The following is a 15,433-nucleotide window of genomic DNA, read 5'->3' as shown; positions in this document are numbered from 1 at the left end:
ATGACCATATATAACTGCAATATGAAAAAAGATGGGTACTTCCTGTGTTATCCAGATTTTCACCCCTACTAGGCTAAGCATCATATTGTGTTTAATTGTATTTTTATTTTTTTTTCCATAATAAATACTATTACAGACTGATAGTACAAGTAGATCGAGACACAAAATTGACCAGCCTCACCTGACACTCGCTCATTGGCTCCTCCTCTTTTGTTTCTACCTTCTTGTCCAGAGTTTCCCCAGCGAGCAGTGACTCCAAAACAGGACCATCTGGAATACCCCCCTCCTTTTTTAGAGAGGCCTCATAATCTGGTAAGAAAACACACTATTATGTGACCACAATAAACTAGATGGGTCCTCCAAAAAAAATCAAAACTGAAAGTGCTGCACTTCCAAATCAGACCATTCCGTTTCCTCCTTACCGATCTTAAACTCTATTGGTACGAGCCGTGGGTCCTCCAGGATGTTTAGCCGCCGCTTCTTGCGCCAGCAGCGTGCGGGATACGTGTACAACTGACCTGGAGCGTGACCTGAAGCTCAAAACATTAAAAAGAAGAAACACAACTCAGTCTGGAAGCCACCATGTTGTCGGCTATGGTAGTGGTTCTCAAACTTTTTTCACCAAGCACAACCATAATGACCAACATTAAAATACAGTTGCGTAGTAGGCCTAATTATTCATTAAAAACAAGGCAGAGGGTTTATTTAACAAGTATATTTTAAAAATTTTGGCCACTGTAACATTACACGCAGTTTGTACAGTAACACTGTGCATGAATATTTAATTGATTTTTTGGCGTACCACCAGATCAGTGGTCGGCAAGCCAAAATGTTCAAATGTTAGCGGTACGCTATCGTATCCTCCTACGGTGTGTAGTGAAGCATGTTTAGCTAATCCTCGTCCTGCAGGGATGATACTTGTAAGAAACATACTTTATTTGTCGCCATGAAGGCGGGGATTAGTGATTTAGAAGTAGCTAAAACACTACCAACTGCGGATGGACGTTCGCCGCGAGCTAGCTAGCCATGTCTTAAAGCACCTCTTCCTGAAGGCGTTTCAATGTTATAACTTCACATTTATCGTTAGTTTTTAAGCCAAAATGCAACCATTCTCCCTTTTCTGTCTACACAACTTGTCTGCATGTAAGTACTCTGTGATTGTGCACTGGCGAACATGCTCTTCTGCTCATAAAACCAGCAATGTCATGAAGTGACAATGCGCCGTCATGCCCGGGAACAGGTACTTTTCAAACAGAGTATAGTACCGTATTTGATTCATTAGTACCGCAAAAACTATACCAGTACCGGTATACCGTACAACCCTAACATATACTTACAGTGTGTACAAATAAAACGATGATGGAGGCTTTTGGATGTTTTTTAGAGTAGACTCCCACTAGCTCAATTGTTAGCTGACTTTTGCTAGTGTTTATTTTACGACCTAGAATGCATTGTATTGTACCATATGTCCCGGCAAGAAATCTGCGTTCAAAGAACTCCGGCTTATTAGTGATTCCCAGAGCCCAAAAAAAGTCTGCGGGCTATAGAGCATGTTGTATTCGGGCTCCAGTACTCTGGAATGCCCTCCCGGTAACAGTTAGAGATGCTACCTCAGTAGAAGCATTTAAGTCCCATCTTAAAACTCATTTGTATACGCTAGCCTTTAAATAGACCTCACTTTTAGACCAGTTGACCTGCCGTCTCTTTTCTGCTCTGCCCCCCTGACCTGCGTGTAGAGGTTATTAGGTGACCACAGATGACGCGCTAGCTGTTCAAAGTCCGGACCCGGGGTGGACCACTCATCTGTGCATCAGTTGGGGACGTCTCTGATGATCCCCTGCTGGCCCCACTATGGACTGGACTCTCACATTATTAACTAGATCCACTCGACATCCATTGTACCGGTCACCCGGGGCGTGGGGGTCCCCACATCTGCGGTCCCCTCCAAGGTTTCTCATTGTATCCCTTTGGATTGAGTTTTCTCTTGCCCTGATGTGGGATCTGAGCCGAGGATGTCGTTGTGGCTTGTGCAGTAACTTTGAGACACTTGTGATTAAGGGCTATATAAATACACTTTGATTGATTGATTGATTGATTACATATGTGGTCTTGTCTCACATGCTCTATGCTGCCACTATTTGTGCTAGCTAAATTATATAATTTACGGGCATCTTTTTATACACATTAGTCTCGCCTGTAAGGATAGATAGGTGAAGTAATATGGGAGAGATGCGTTTAGGGTTTAGAAATGCCTGGGAACATGTAGCTTCTTGGGCACTGAAAAGCTATTTGATGTCGACTGGGAAATGTAGTTGAACTAGTAACTACTGCCCAATTCTGCTTATTGTGCTACTGACCAAATATAACAAGTAGAGACAGCTTGTACGAGTATCTCTTAGGAGTATTGGTACCAGCGGCATATCATGGCCACAGGGATGTGTGGCTCCCCGCCAAAACACACTGGTGTTAGAAAGCGTAAAGGAAGAAAAGAAGCTGTGGAACAAGGCAGAAGGATGACAGAAAGAACCTTTGTGAATGATACAGGCTCCACACCCAGACACCCACCTGGTCCACGGTGGTTCTTCTCCATCCAGATGTAACAGTTGCTTTGGGCCACACCTGTCTGGGAGTCCAGGAAGGGGAGACGCATGGAGCGCTCAGCACATAGTCTGGCATTGTAGCTGCGACAGTGCTCAATGGCCTCCTTGTAGAACTCTTCACCAAGACTGGACCGAAGGAAGAAAAGGGATTGCGCCATTTTAAAATGTGCATGGAGGTAAACGCACCAGTGCACACATTTTGAACACAATGGTACCTCGTTTTTTTTTGACCCCGCTGTACATGATTTCTTACGGAAAAAATGTGCTTCTATTTTCGTACAATTTGGTCCTCATCTGACCTTTTGGGATACAAAAAAAAACGAGGTACAGCAGTACCTATGACTCAGGCTGGATTTACACTACACGTTTCAAGTTACTCAATTCCCAATTTCTGTGGGCCGTGTTTGGTATTTGTGCAACACAATGCATGAAATCACATAATCAATTCTAGAACCGAAATCAAACCTAAACCAAATGTGGGTAAGATTCAGATATGAAACTAATAACTGCTAACCAATGTTTCATAAATTGTCATTGCTGAATTGGATGTAAGTGAACTTCACCCATTAAATCGATCACAACTAGACTGTTTAGGTCGTCTTTGAAGACGTCACAACTTTCAGCCGAGCAGGCCTCATCAGTTAAAGCTCAAAGACTAGATAGGACAGCTCTAGTCTAGAGTACTCTAGTCAGACTATAGCTGTCAGCTAGACAGACGTCCGGGTTGTCTTAAAATATGTTTTGTCTGTCATCCAAGTAGGCTTCATCAGTTCCTGCTTGAAGACTAGATAGGGCAGCCCTAGTCTAGGCTAATATAGCCTACTCTAGGCAGACTAAATTTATCAGCTAGTCAAACGTTTAGGTTGTTTTAGAAGACGTTTCACCTCTCATCCAAGCAGGCTTCATCAGCTCATGCTCAAAGACAAGCTAGGACAGCTCAAGCCTAGTCTAGTCTAGCCGACTTTACTCAGACTACAGCTTTTAGCTAGTCATGTTTTTCCTGTCATCCAAGCAGGCATAGTCAAAGAGATAATGCTCAAAATACTAGATAGAACAGCTTTAGTTCAGTCTGCTCTACTCAGACTCTAGTGTAGTCTACTCGACTAGACTCGGACTAGAGCTGTCAGCTAGATAGATGTTTAAGTTGTCTTGTTTCTCATTCAAACATGCTTCACTAGTTCATGCTGAAAGACTAGGTAGGACAGCCATAGTCTAGTCTTGTCTAACCTACTTCAGTCATACTAGAGCTGTCAGATGTTCAGGTTGTCTAAAAAAAAATCCAAGTAGGCTATATCACTTAGTGCTTAGATACTAGATAGGACAGTTCTCATCTAGTCTAGTATAGTCTGGTCATACTGCAGCTGTCAACTAATCAGACATTTGGGTTGTCTTAGAAGATGTTTCACCTTTCATCCGAGCAGGCTTCATCAGGCATGCTCAAAGAGTAGATAGGACACCTCTAGTCTAGTTTTGTGTAGCCCACTGTAGTCATACCAGGCGTTCAGGTTGTCTTCTAAGACGTTTTGCCACTCATCCAAACAGGCTTCGTCAGCCCATGTGCAAAGAGTAGACAAGAAAGCTTTAGTCAAGTCTACTATAGTCAGAGAGATTATGCTAGTCTACTCTAATCAGAGAGATTATGCTCAACGACTAGATAGAACAGCTCTAGTCCAGTCTACTCTACTCAGAATGTAGTGTAGTTTACTCCAGTCGGACTAGAGCTGTCAGCTAGACAGACATTTAAGTTGTCTTGCCTATCATCCGAACATGCTTTATAAATTCATGCTCAAAGACTAGTCTTGTCTAGCCTACTGTAGTCATACTAAAGCTGTCAGCTAGACAGATGTTCAGGTTGGCTTCGAAGACGTTTCACCACTCATCCAAACAGGCTTCTTCAGCCCATGTGCAAAGAGCAGATAGGAAAGCTTGAGTCAAGTCTACTCTTGTCAGACTCTAGTCTAGCTACTTTAGTCAGACTAGAGCTGTCTAGTCAGATGTTCAGGTTGTCTTAGAAGATAGTTTGCTTCTCATTTAGGCAGTCCTTATTAGTTCATTCTTTGAAGACTAGATAGAACAGCCCTAGTCTGGTCTTGTCTAACCTACTTTAGTCAGACTACAATTGTAGGCTCGTCAGATGTTCAGGTAGTCTTAGAAGATTTTTTGCCTCTCATCTAGGCTTTGTCAGTTTATGCTTAAAGGCCTACTGAAACCCACTACTACCGACCACGCAGTCTGATAGTTTATATATCAATGATGAAATCTTAACATTGAAACACATGCCAATACGACCGGGTTAACTTATAAAGTGCAATTTTAAAATTCCCGCCACACTTCCGGTTGAAAAACTCCTTTGGATATGATTTATGCGCGTGACGTCACAAAATCCACGGAAGTGGTTGGACCCCATCGAACCCGATACAGAAACCTCTTGTTTTCTTCGACAAAATTCCACAGTATTCTGGACATCTGTGTTGGTGAATCTTTTGCAATTTGTTTAATGAACAATGGAGGCTGCAAAGAAGAACGTTGTAGGTGGGATCGATCGGTGTATTAGCGGCTAAGTACAATACTTACAGCAACACAACAAGGACTACTTACTACGCCTAGCCGATGCTTGCCGCCAAACCCACGGATGAAGTCCTTCGTCGCGCCGTTGATCGCTGGAACGCAGGTGAGCACGGCTGTTGATGGGAAGATGAGGGCTGGCTGGCGTAGGTGGAGCGCTAATGTTTTTATCATAGTTCTGTGATGTCCGGTAGCTTAGTTGCTAAATTAGCCTTAGCGTCGTTAGCAACAGCATTGTTAAGCCTTACCAGGCTGAGAATTTTTAACCGTGTAGTTACATGTACATGGTTTAATAGTATTGTTGATCTTCTGTCTATCCTTCCAGTCAGGGGTTTGTTTCTTTTGTTTCTATCTTCATTTGAGAACGATGCTATCACGTTAGCTCAGTTGCTAAGTGTGTCACCGATGTATTGTCGTGGAGATAAAAGTCACTTTAAATGTCCATTTCGCGTTCTTGACTCTCATTTTCAAGAGGATATAGTATCCGAGGTGGTTTGAAATACAAATCCGTGATCCACAATAGAAAAAGGAGAGAGTGTGGAATCCAATGAGCCAGCTTGTACCTAAGTTACGGTCAGAGCGAAAAAAGATACATCCATCACTGCCTCTCCAGTCCTTCACTGTAACGTTCCTCATCTACGAATCTTTCATCCTCGCTCAAATTAATGGGGTAATCGTCGCTTTGTCGCTCCGAATCTCTCGCTCCATTGTAAACAACGGGGAATTGTGAGGAATACTAGCTCCTGTGACGTCACGCTACTTCCGGTACAGGCAAGGCTTTTTTTATCAGCGAGCAAAAGTTGCGAACTTTATCGTCGATTTTCTCTACTAAATCCTTTCAGCAAAAATATGGCAATATCGCAAAATGATCAAGTATGACACATAGAATGGATCTGCTATTCCCGTTTGAATTTAAAAAATTCATTTCAGTAGGCCTTTAAAGACTAGTTAGGACAGCTCTAGTTTAGTGTAGTCTAGTGATACTGCATCTGTGAACTATTTAAAAATTCTGGTTGTTTCGCCTTTCACCCAAGTTTCATCAGCTCATGCTCAAATACTAGATAGGATAACTCTAGCCTAGTCTTGTCTAGCCCACTTCAGTCAAACTAGAGCTGTTAGCCAGACAGACATTCAGGTTGTCTTCAAAGACGTTTCACCTCTTAATCAAGTAGGATGTATCAGCTCATTCTCAAAGACTAGATAGGACACCTATAGTCTACTCTAGTCTAGCCTACTCTAGGCATACTGTAGCTGTTCTAAGACGATCTTGTCTTAGAGGATGTTTCGCTTCTCATTCAAGTAGGATTAATTATCTATCTAGTCTTCAAAGACTAGATAGAACAGCTCTAGTCTAGTCTAGTATAGCCAACTTTTGTCAGACTAAAACTGTCAGCTAGTCAGACTTTCAGGTTGTTTAAGAATATGTTACATCTCTCATTCAAGCAGCCTTCATTATCTATCTAGTCTTCAAAGACTAGATAGAACAGTTCTAGTCTAGTCTAGGAAAGCCTACTTTTGTCAGACTAAAGCTGTCAGCTAGTCAGACTTTCAGGTTGTTTAAGAATAGGTTTCATCTCTCATCCAAGCAGGCTGGCTTCATTATCTATCTAGTCTTAAAAGACTAGATAGAACAGCACTGGTCTAGTCTAGGAAAGCCTACTTTTGTCAGACTAAAGCTGCCAGCTAGTCAGACTTTCAGGTTGTTTAAGAATAGGTTTCATCTCTCATCCAAGCAGGCTGGCTTCATTATCTATCTAGTCTTCAAAGACTAGATAGAACAGCTCTAGTCTAGTATAGCCAACTTTTGTCAGACTAAAGCTGTCAGCTAGTCAGACTTTCAGGTTGTTTAAGAATATGTTACATCTCTCATCCAAGCAGGCTTCATTATCAATCTAGTCTTCAAAGACTAGATAGCACAGCTCTAGTCTAGTCTAGTATAGCCTATCTTTGTCAGACTAAAGCTGTCAGTCAGATATTCAGGTTGTTTAAGAATATGTTTAATCTCTCATTCAAGCAGGCTTCATTATCTATCTAGTCTTCAAAGACTACATAGAACAGCTCTAGTCTAGTCTAGGAGAGCCTACTTTTGTCAGACTAAAGCTGTCAGCTCGTCAGACTTTCAGGTTGTTTAATAATAGGTTTCATCTCTCATCCAAGCAGGCTGGCTTCATTATCTATCTAGTCTTCAAAAACTAGATATAACAGCTCTAGTCTAGTATAGCCTACTTTTGTCAGACTAAAGCTGTCAGCTAGTCAGACCTTCCGGTTGTTTAAGAATATGTTTCATCTCTCATCCAAGCAGGTTTAATTATCAATCTAGTCTTCAAATACTAGATAGAACAGCTCTAGTCTAGTCTAGGAGAGCCTACTTTTGTCAGACTAAAGCTGTCAGTCAGATATTCAGGTTGTTTAAAAATATGTTTCATCTCTCATCCAAGCAGGCCTCATCAGAGAGCTAATGCTCAAAGACTAGATAGGACAGCTGTAGTCGGGTCTAGTATAGCCTACTATTGTCAGACTAGAGCCGTCAGCTAGTCAGACGTTCACGTTGATTAAGAAGATATTTCGGCTCTCATCCAAGCAGGCTTCATCGGGTCATGCTCAAAGACTAGATAGGACAGTCTAGTCTGACTAGAGACTAGAACCACTGTTACCATGGGACCTTTAGACTTGCAATGTAAATACAGCCTTAGTCAAAAAATCATTGCAGGTATTATAAGCATGGATACATTTATACTTATGTGGGGAAATTGTGATTTGTTTTGCACATGATGGAAATGAAAACACTATGCATGCAAGACAGAAGTTTGTAAAGAAACACTGCAATCATACACTTTCCAGAAGAAACACACAGCTGTTTTTGTTCTCTATGTTTGTGTTATTGTGACGTACTTACACATACCTACACTGCACACACATCTATCATCTTGTTTTCCCAAATAGCCACTTTCAGTATATTCCGACAGTGACAATAACATGTAAACGTAGGTTCAATGTTGTTGTCATGGAAACTAGAGGCCAAAAAAAAAATGTTCAACCGTTTTCACTTTTTGAAAAAAAAAAAAAAGAAAAAAAATGGTGTCCTGTAAATGGTCCCTGAGTGTACGATTGTTGAGATAAGCTCGCACAATCCCATTAAAGTGCAGCAGATGAGCTTGGCAAAGACACACACACACACACACAATACAAGACACACAGTTAAAATGTGGCACAATTGTCACTCTGAAGGCGTTTTTTTGTTTCAACTCATACAAGAGCGAGTTTGATTAACATTCAGTGCCATTCTCTCTGTCTCGCTCCCTCCATCTCTTACCTGTTCTTGATGACTGCACCTCCAGATTGCCTGTGGGGAGAAAGAAAAAGAACCCCAATAGATGCATTATGAGTCACCTTTCTCTCAAACCCCATTTTCCTCCACTGTTGCTTTAAGTTCTTACTCCATCCTCAGCACCTTTGCCTTCTTGCTCCTTCATAAGTGAATCTTTATTTACTTTTACACTCGCCCGACATCATTTATTTTGCGATCGTCTTACCACCGCTAATCACTTTTCTCCTGTGTCTTCCTGCCAGAGGTGGGACCAAGTCATTGCTTTGCAAGTCACAAGTAAGTCTCAAGTCTTTGCCCTCAAGTCTCGAGTCAAGTCCCGAGTCAAGACAGGCAAGTCCCGAGTCAAGTCCAAAGTCAAGACTGGAAAGTCTCAAGTCAAGTCCAAAGTCCTGCATTTTGAGTTTCGAGTCCTTTCAAGTCCTTTTAACCACAGACTAATATTTTTACACAGATTGTGTATGCTTTTAAACCGCTGTATTTATTTATTAAAACAAGTGCATTTGAAATAGCAGGAAAAAAAATGGTACTGACATTGCAATTCATAATAGCACTATTAACCAGTCATTTTAATAGTTTAAACAATTTTAAACATTTAACTCATTCCTTTACAGAATAAACACATTTGCAAAAACAAGTGCAACTGTACTTATTTGTACAAAAGTGTTAACATTGTATTTCCATGGCATATTGCATTGTAACTAGTTCCACTGCAGTTTCTATTCTGTTCTTACCTTATCTCATTGATCTCATCTCATACTGTGTGTGTTTATGTGTGCGTACACATGAAAAACATAACAAATACATGAACATAACAATGAACAGAGTTGTACTTTTTAGATGTCAGGGCCCTATGCAATATGTACACATATTCTTAATATAGTATACATTTTAACTGACCTTTATTTGACTATGTTTGTCTTTTTGTAGGTGGCTAAAATATGCGGTGCTGCTGACCGCCGTCTAACGTTATGTTACTGTGTGTGATACATTGACTAACGTAACGTTAAGAGTAGGTACCTCATGCAACCCTGCTTAAAAAAATCACTTGACAAAAAGTTTGAATAAGGAAGCAAACTGCAGTGGACGCAACATATTGCCGTGTTTGAAATGATGTTATAACCATAAACATCTTATAAGTAGACGCAGTATTGGTTGCTGTGACGCGAGCAAATTGCATCTTGAAGTGGTGATGAGGAGCCGGCGAGCAGCCTAAACTGACAGTTGACAGGTAGAAAACAGCGTTTTCCTGCTCAAATGAGCGGACTGTTGAAAATAGGAATCGGGGGATTACTTTTCACAAGTAAGATTTAACATTAATGTACTTTTGGTTGTATTTTATGAAAATAACATTACCACAGAGTTGAGAAGGAGCAAAGATCTTCAATATTTGTATGTGAAAATCACAAACAAATCTTCTGGGGGAGGATGACCCCCCTACAGGGGTTTGGTTTACAAACTTTCAGCCCCACCTAAAACAAAATTCACCAGCTGCCACTGATTATGATGCATTATCATTTTAGGCAAAATATAAGACAATACTTTCTTAACAGTATAATTGTAACCAGGAATAAGTCTCCAAGTAACAATATTCAAATACTAACATTGTTGGGTAAGACAGCATTTGGATTTATTCTGAATCCAGTGAAACAGATTGGTGGTTTTAGCTGATATAAAGACTTTCAGGTGTTTATATATGTTTAAGTATTTGGCAGACGCTTTTATCCAAAGCGACATACATAAAAAATACATATATAACAATCACTGTAAACATTATCATTTAAGGGAAGAATGTAATACAAAATATCAATACAAAGTGTCAAGACAGAATAAACTCTCTGCTGCAGCAACAGAGGTACGGTCTATAAGATATATAGATATCTAATGTATTCATACATTGTTTATGTAGGATATACGCATGTATATATAACGTAATTATATTGTTTCTTCAACTTAAAAATAGCTGACCGTTTTTTTCCCCCTTCTCTGGGCTTATATTCCCAGTTTTGATCTCGGACGTCTGGTCACTTATAGCATATAAGAATATTCTATTACTGTTAAGCAAACTATGAATAATAAAACATGTGTCCGTTATCATAGCTACATGTATGACAAAAAAACGCGTGAAAATCAGTGGTATTCAGTGAGGTAAAATGAATTAAATGCGCTGACAGTTCATTGCTCCTGCCAAATGAATTGCACTGAGTGGAGCGGATCACCACTCCAAGATGGCGGCCCCGCGTCTCGTCTGCGCCAGTAAGCAGTAGCGCTCGATGCTGCGTCTACTTATAAGATGTCTATGGTTATGACGTTAGCAGTGAGTTTACAGCCTCACTGATTTAACTACACAGCAAATAAAAGTCGTGTTACTTAGCCAATAAACGTTATCTTACATTCAAAACTTACCCTTCTTTGTGCAACTTCAAATGTCGAACGAAGTTGGAAGTTGTTGCGTCTCCGTCTGTAATATTCGAACTGCGTGATTTGCATCCGACAATTCGTTTTTTGTTGACCAAGTCGTAGTTTTTATACCCGAACGAAACCAACTTTGGTATAAATCTTTCTCTCTGCCGCATTGTTTGACAACTCATGTTCAGTGGTTGTCCTGCAATTTGATTGGCTGAATGCTGTGTGATGAAAACAATGTAGATCTAATTTGATTGGCTGTTGTACTGACAGCACACCAGCTGACAAGCAGCACACACGCTGATAGACAGACAGACACGTACAAAATGAAAGCTACGGAGCGCTCCCAAATAACTTTTTAAACTTTAGGTTTTGGGGAAAGTAGCAAGTCATGTCAAGTCAAAAGGCTCAAGTCCAAGTGAAGTCACAAGTCATTGATGTTAAAGTCTAAGTCGAGTTGCAAGTCTCTTTACATTTTGTCAAGTCGAGTCTAAAGTCATCAAATTCATGACTCGAGTCTGACTCGAGTCCAAGTCATGTGACTCGAGTCCACACCTCTGCTTCCTGCTGTGTCGAGGCATCAAGGTCACTCTAGTCTACACACACACGCACACGCACACGCACTCGCACACACACACACATACACACACACACACACACACACACACACACACACACATACATGTCCTGGCTACTTTGTGTGGACCCACGTTTGGTCAGTAGTTTGTGAGGGCCCCCCTTTCCACTATAGCTAAAATGATGAAAAAAGTATATCTAGCACTAGATGGGAGTAGAGAGTTACAATCTCACTTCAGGTTGCAAAAAACACAAAGTAAAAAAAATATTTTACTTTGTGAGGACCGACCGCTGTTGCTAGGTAGAAACACATGCGCACACACACACACACACACACACACACACACACACACACACACACACACACACACACACACACACACTCAGACACACACACGCAGAGTTACGCTGGACCGAATGGCGATGTATAAAATGTGGTGCTATCAAATAAAAAAAAAATTCAAAGTAATTAAACATGATTAATCACAATTTTCAACTATGTCTGAAAAATATTATCTACTGTATTAATTTACTGAATTGTACAGAAAGACAAATGACAGGACACAATATCATAAATTAAAAACACTGTATATTTACTAATAGTAAATTTTTTTTTTTAAATGACTACACGTCATCATTTCCTGTCACACCACTATTTTGTATTTTCCATTTCCGGTTTTGGACTGTTGGCAGCAGCTTTGCTTTAGTTTGCACCGGACCACGGTGTCGTTGCTATACCGCAGTCACTCTCAAACTGTGGTATGTGTACCACTAGTGGTACGCAAGCTCCATCTAGTGGTACGCCAAAGAATCAATCTATTAAAGTACAGTGTTTTATTTTACTACATTCAACAAAGTGTAACTGTTTAACCTTTGCGTAATACAGGGTGATTAAATAAGAATTAGCCAAAATCATCACACATTTATTCAGTTCTAAAGCGTTGCCGACTCCTCAACAGAAGGTGTTTTGTGTGCTTAAGTTTGCGAAAACATATACGTTAGGGGTGTGGGAAAAATCGATTCGAATTCGAATCGCGATTCTCACGTTGTGCGATTCAGAATGGATTCTCATTTTTAAAAAATCGATTTAAAAAAAAAAAAAATTAATTTTTTAATTGTATTAATTTTTTTATTAATCAATCCAACAAAACAATACACAGCAATACCATCCAATCCAATTCCAAAACCAAACACGACCCAGCAACACTCAGAACTGCAATAAACAGAGCAATTGAGAGGAGACACAAACACGACACAGAACAAGCTAAAAGTAGTGAAACAAAAATGAATATTATCAACAACAGTATCAATATTAGTTACAATTTCAACATAGCAGTGATTAAAAATCCCTCATTGACATTATCATTAGACATTTATAATTTTTTTTTAAAAAGAACAATAGTGTCACAGTGGCTTACACTTGCATCGCATCTCATAAGTTTGACAACACACTGTGTCCAATATTTTCACAAAGATAATATAAGTCATATTTTAGGTTCATTTATTAGTTAAAACAAATTTACATTATTGCAATCAGTTGATAAAACATTGTCCTTTACAATTATAAAAGCTTTTTACAAAAATCTACTACTCTGCTTGCATGTCAGGAGACTGGGGTAGATCCTGCTGAAATCCTATGTATTGAATGAATAGAGAATCCTTTTGAATCGGGAAAAAATCGTTTTTTAATCGAGAATCGTGTTGAATTGAAAAAAAAATCGATTTTGAATCTAATCGTGACCCAAATAATCGATATTGAATCGAATCGTGGGACACCCAAAGATTCACAGCCCTAATATACGTATACATTCACTGTACAAACATACATATACACATACTGTACATATGCAAGCACATATACATACATACACTCATGCATATAATCACATTTCATCAAACATATATTAACATTGTTGCCCTAGGGGAAACTGGGTAACACATGGCACACTGACAAAGCTTAACCTATTGTTACTATAACAATCTACAAGGTTAATACAATTCGCTTCTCCTTCTTCCCCTCCATGTATCTGCTTTCTTTTGTATTTCAAGTTATCCTTACATATATGTATTGTTGCTAGGGATGTCCTAGCAACAATGTGTTAAAATGTAATATCGGAAATTATCGGTATCGGTTTTTTCATTATCTGTATCGTTTTTTAAAATTTTTTATTTTTTTATTAAATCAACATAAAAAACACAAGATACACTTACAATTAGTGCCCCAACCCAAAACACCTCCCTCCCCCCCATTTCTTTCTGTTATCAATATTCTGGTTCCTACATTATATATCAATATATATCTATACAGTCTGCAAGGGATACAGTCTGTAAGCACACATGATTGTGCGTGCTGCTGGTCCACTAATAGTACTAACCTTTAACAGTTAATTTTACTCATTTTCATTAATTACTAGTTTCTATGTAACTGTTTTTATATTGTTTTACTTTCTTTTTTATTCAAGAAAATGTTTTTAATTTAGTTATCTTATTTTATTTATTTATTTTTTTAAAGTACCTTATCTTCACCATACATGGTTGTCCAAATTAGGCATAATAATGTGTTAATTCCACGACTGCATATATCGGTTGATATCGGTATCGGTTGATATCGGTATCGGTAATTAAAGAGTTGGACAATATCGGAATATCGGATATCGGCAAAAAGCCATTATCGGACATCCCTAATTGTTGCATTTGAAAAAATTGTATTGTTGATAATAGAAGTAATTATTTTTATTATTTATTATAAATAGTGTGTTTTCTATTGGTATTTGTATTGCTCCATTTGTAGTGTAATAATACTAATTGTCATTTCTGTGTTATTAATATTTACTTCCCTAATTGCTTCTTTGGTATCACTTTTACCATCATATTTGTACATATCGTATTTGCTGATGCTGTTCTGTTGTTGTAGTATTGTTGTGTTTGTTGTTGTTGTTGTTGTTGTCTCTGTCTCTCTGTCTAATTTCTCCCTCTGTCTTCCTTTTTTTCTCTTTCTATCCCCTCCTGCTTTGGCCCGGCTGCACCAAATAATAATATAAATCCGTTTAATAAAGGACAAGATCACGGGTACAAGCGGCCGAAATGAGTTTCCTCCACCGAGTGGCGGGGCTCTCCCTTAGAGATAGGGTGAGAAGCTCTGTCATCCGGGAGGATCTCAAAGTAAAGCCGCTGCTCCTCCACATCGAGAGGAGCCAGATGAGGTGGTTCGGGCATCTGGTCAGAATGCCACCCGAACACCTCCCTAGGGAGGTGTTTCGGGCACGTCCGACCGGTAGGAGGCCACGGGGAAGACCCAGGACATGTTGGGAAGACTATCTCTTCCGGCTGGCCTGGGAACGCCTCAGGATCCCCCGGGAGGAGCTGGACAAAGTAGCTGGGGAGAGGGAAGTCTGGGCTTCCCTGCTTAAGCTGAAGAAGATGGATGGATGGATGGATGGATGGGCATTTAATAAAGTCAAATACAAATAAGGCAGTATCCCACACTTCTCCTTCGTAAAGTAAATCTGTACAGCAGATATAGGCATCTACATCATCAATATGATTTGCCTGAGTAGCTGGACAGTACAAAAAAAAAAGACAAAAAAAAGTTTGCGAAAACAAATGTCATTGCCACGGTGCAGCGTGCTTTTAGAACATAATTTGGTGGTGGCCATATTGAGCACTTGTAAAGCATGACAGAAATACTCAAAGTTATGTACAACACATGTGTTCAAGCTAGGTTTTTGATTTTTTAAATATCGAGTGATAATTTTGGCCTATTCTTTTTGAATCACCCAGTATTACAGTAGCCAAAAATATATTTGTTAAATAAAACCGCTGCCTTGTTTTTAATGAATTATTGGGCCTACTACGCTACGGTATATCGGTCATTAAGGTGTTACTTGGAGAGCCCACGTGTTTTCTGAGGTGGTGTTAGGTGAAAAAAGTTTGAGAACCACTGACATACTGGATCGTTTTG

The 15,433-nt window shown here is 39.6% G+C and overlaps 1 protein-coding gene across 1 annotated transcript in view; it reads right to left on the bottom strand.

The window, feature by feature from the left end:
* dpf1 (double PHD fingers 1) overlaps positions 1-15,433 on the bottom strand; it is a 160,800-nt gene that overhangs the window by 99,489 nt on the left and 45,878 nt on the right. The window contains 4 exon segments of the mRNA XM_062068006.1: positions 182-309; positions 423-530; positions 2,566-2,726; positions 8,479-8,508. Coding sequence (XP_061923990.1) covers positions 182-309; positions 423-530; positions 2,566-2,726; positions 8,479-8,508 — 427 coding nt within the window.

Source organism: Entelurus aequoreus, linkage group LG13 (genome assembly GCF_033978785.1).
Source record: "Entelurus aequoreus isolate RoL-2023_Sb linkage group LG13, RoL_Eaeq_v1.1, whole genome shotgun sequence".
NCBI classification, from domain to species: Eukaryota; Metazoa; Chordata; class Actinopteri; order Syngnathiformes; family Syngnathidae; genus Entelurus; species Entelurus aequoreus.
Note: the sequence above shows the minus strand (reverse complement) of the source record. Positions and strands in the feature narration are given on the sequence as shown.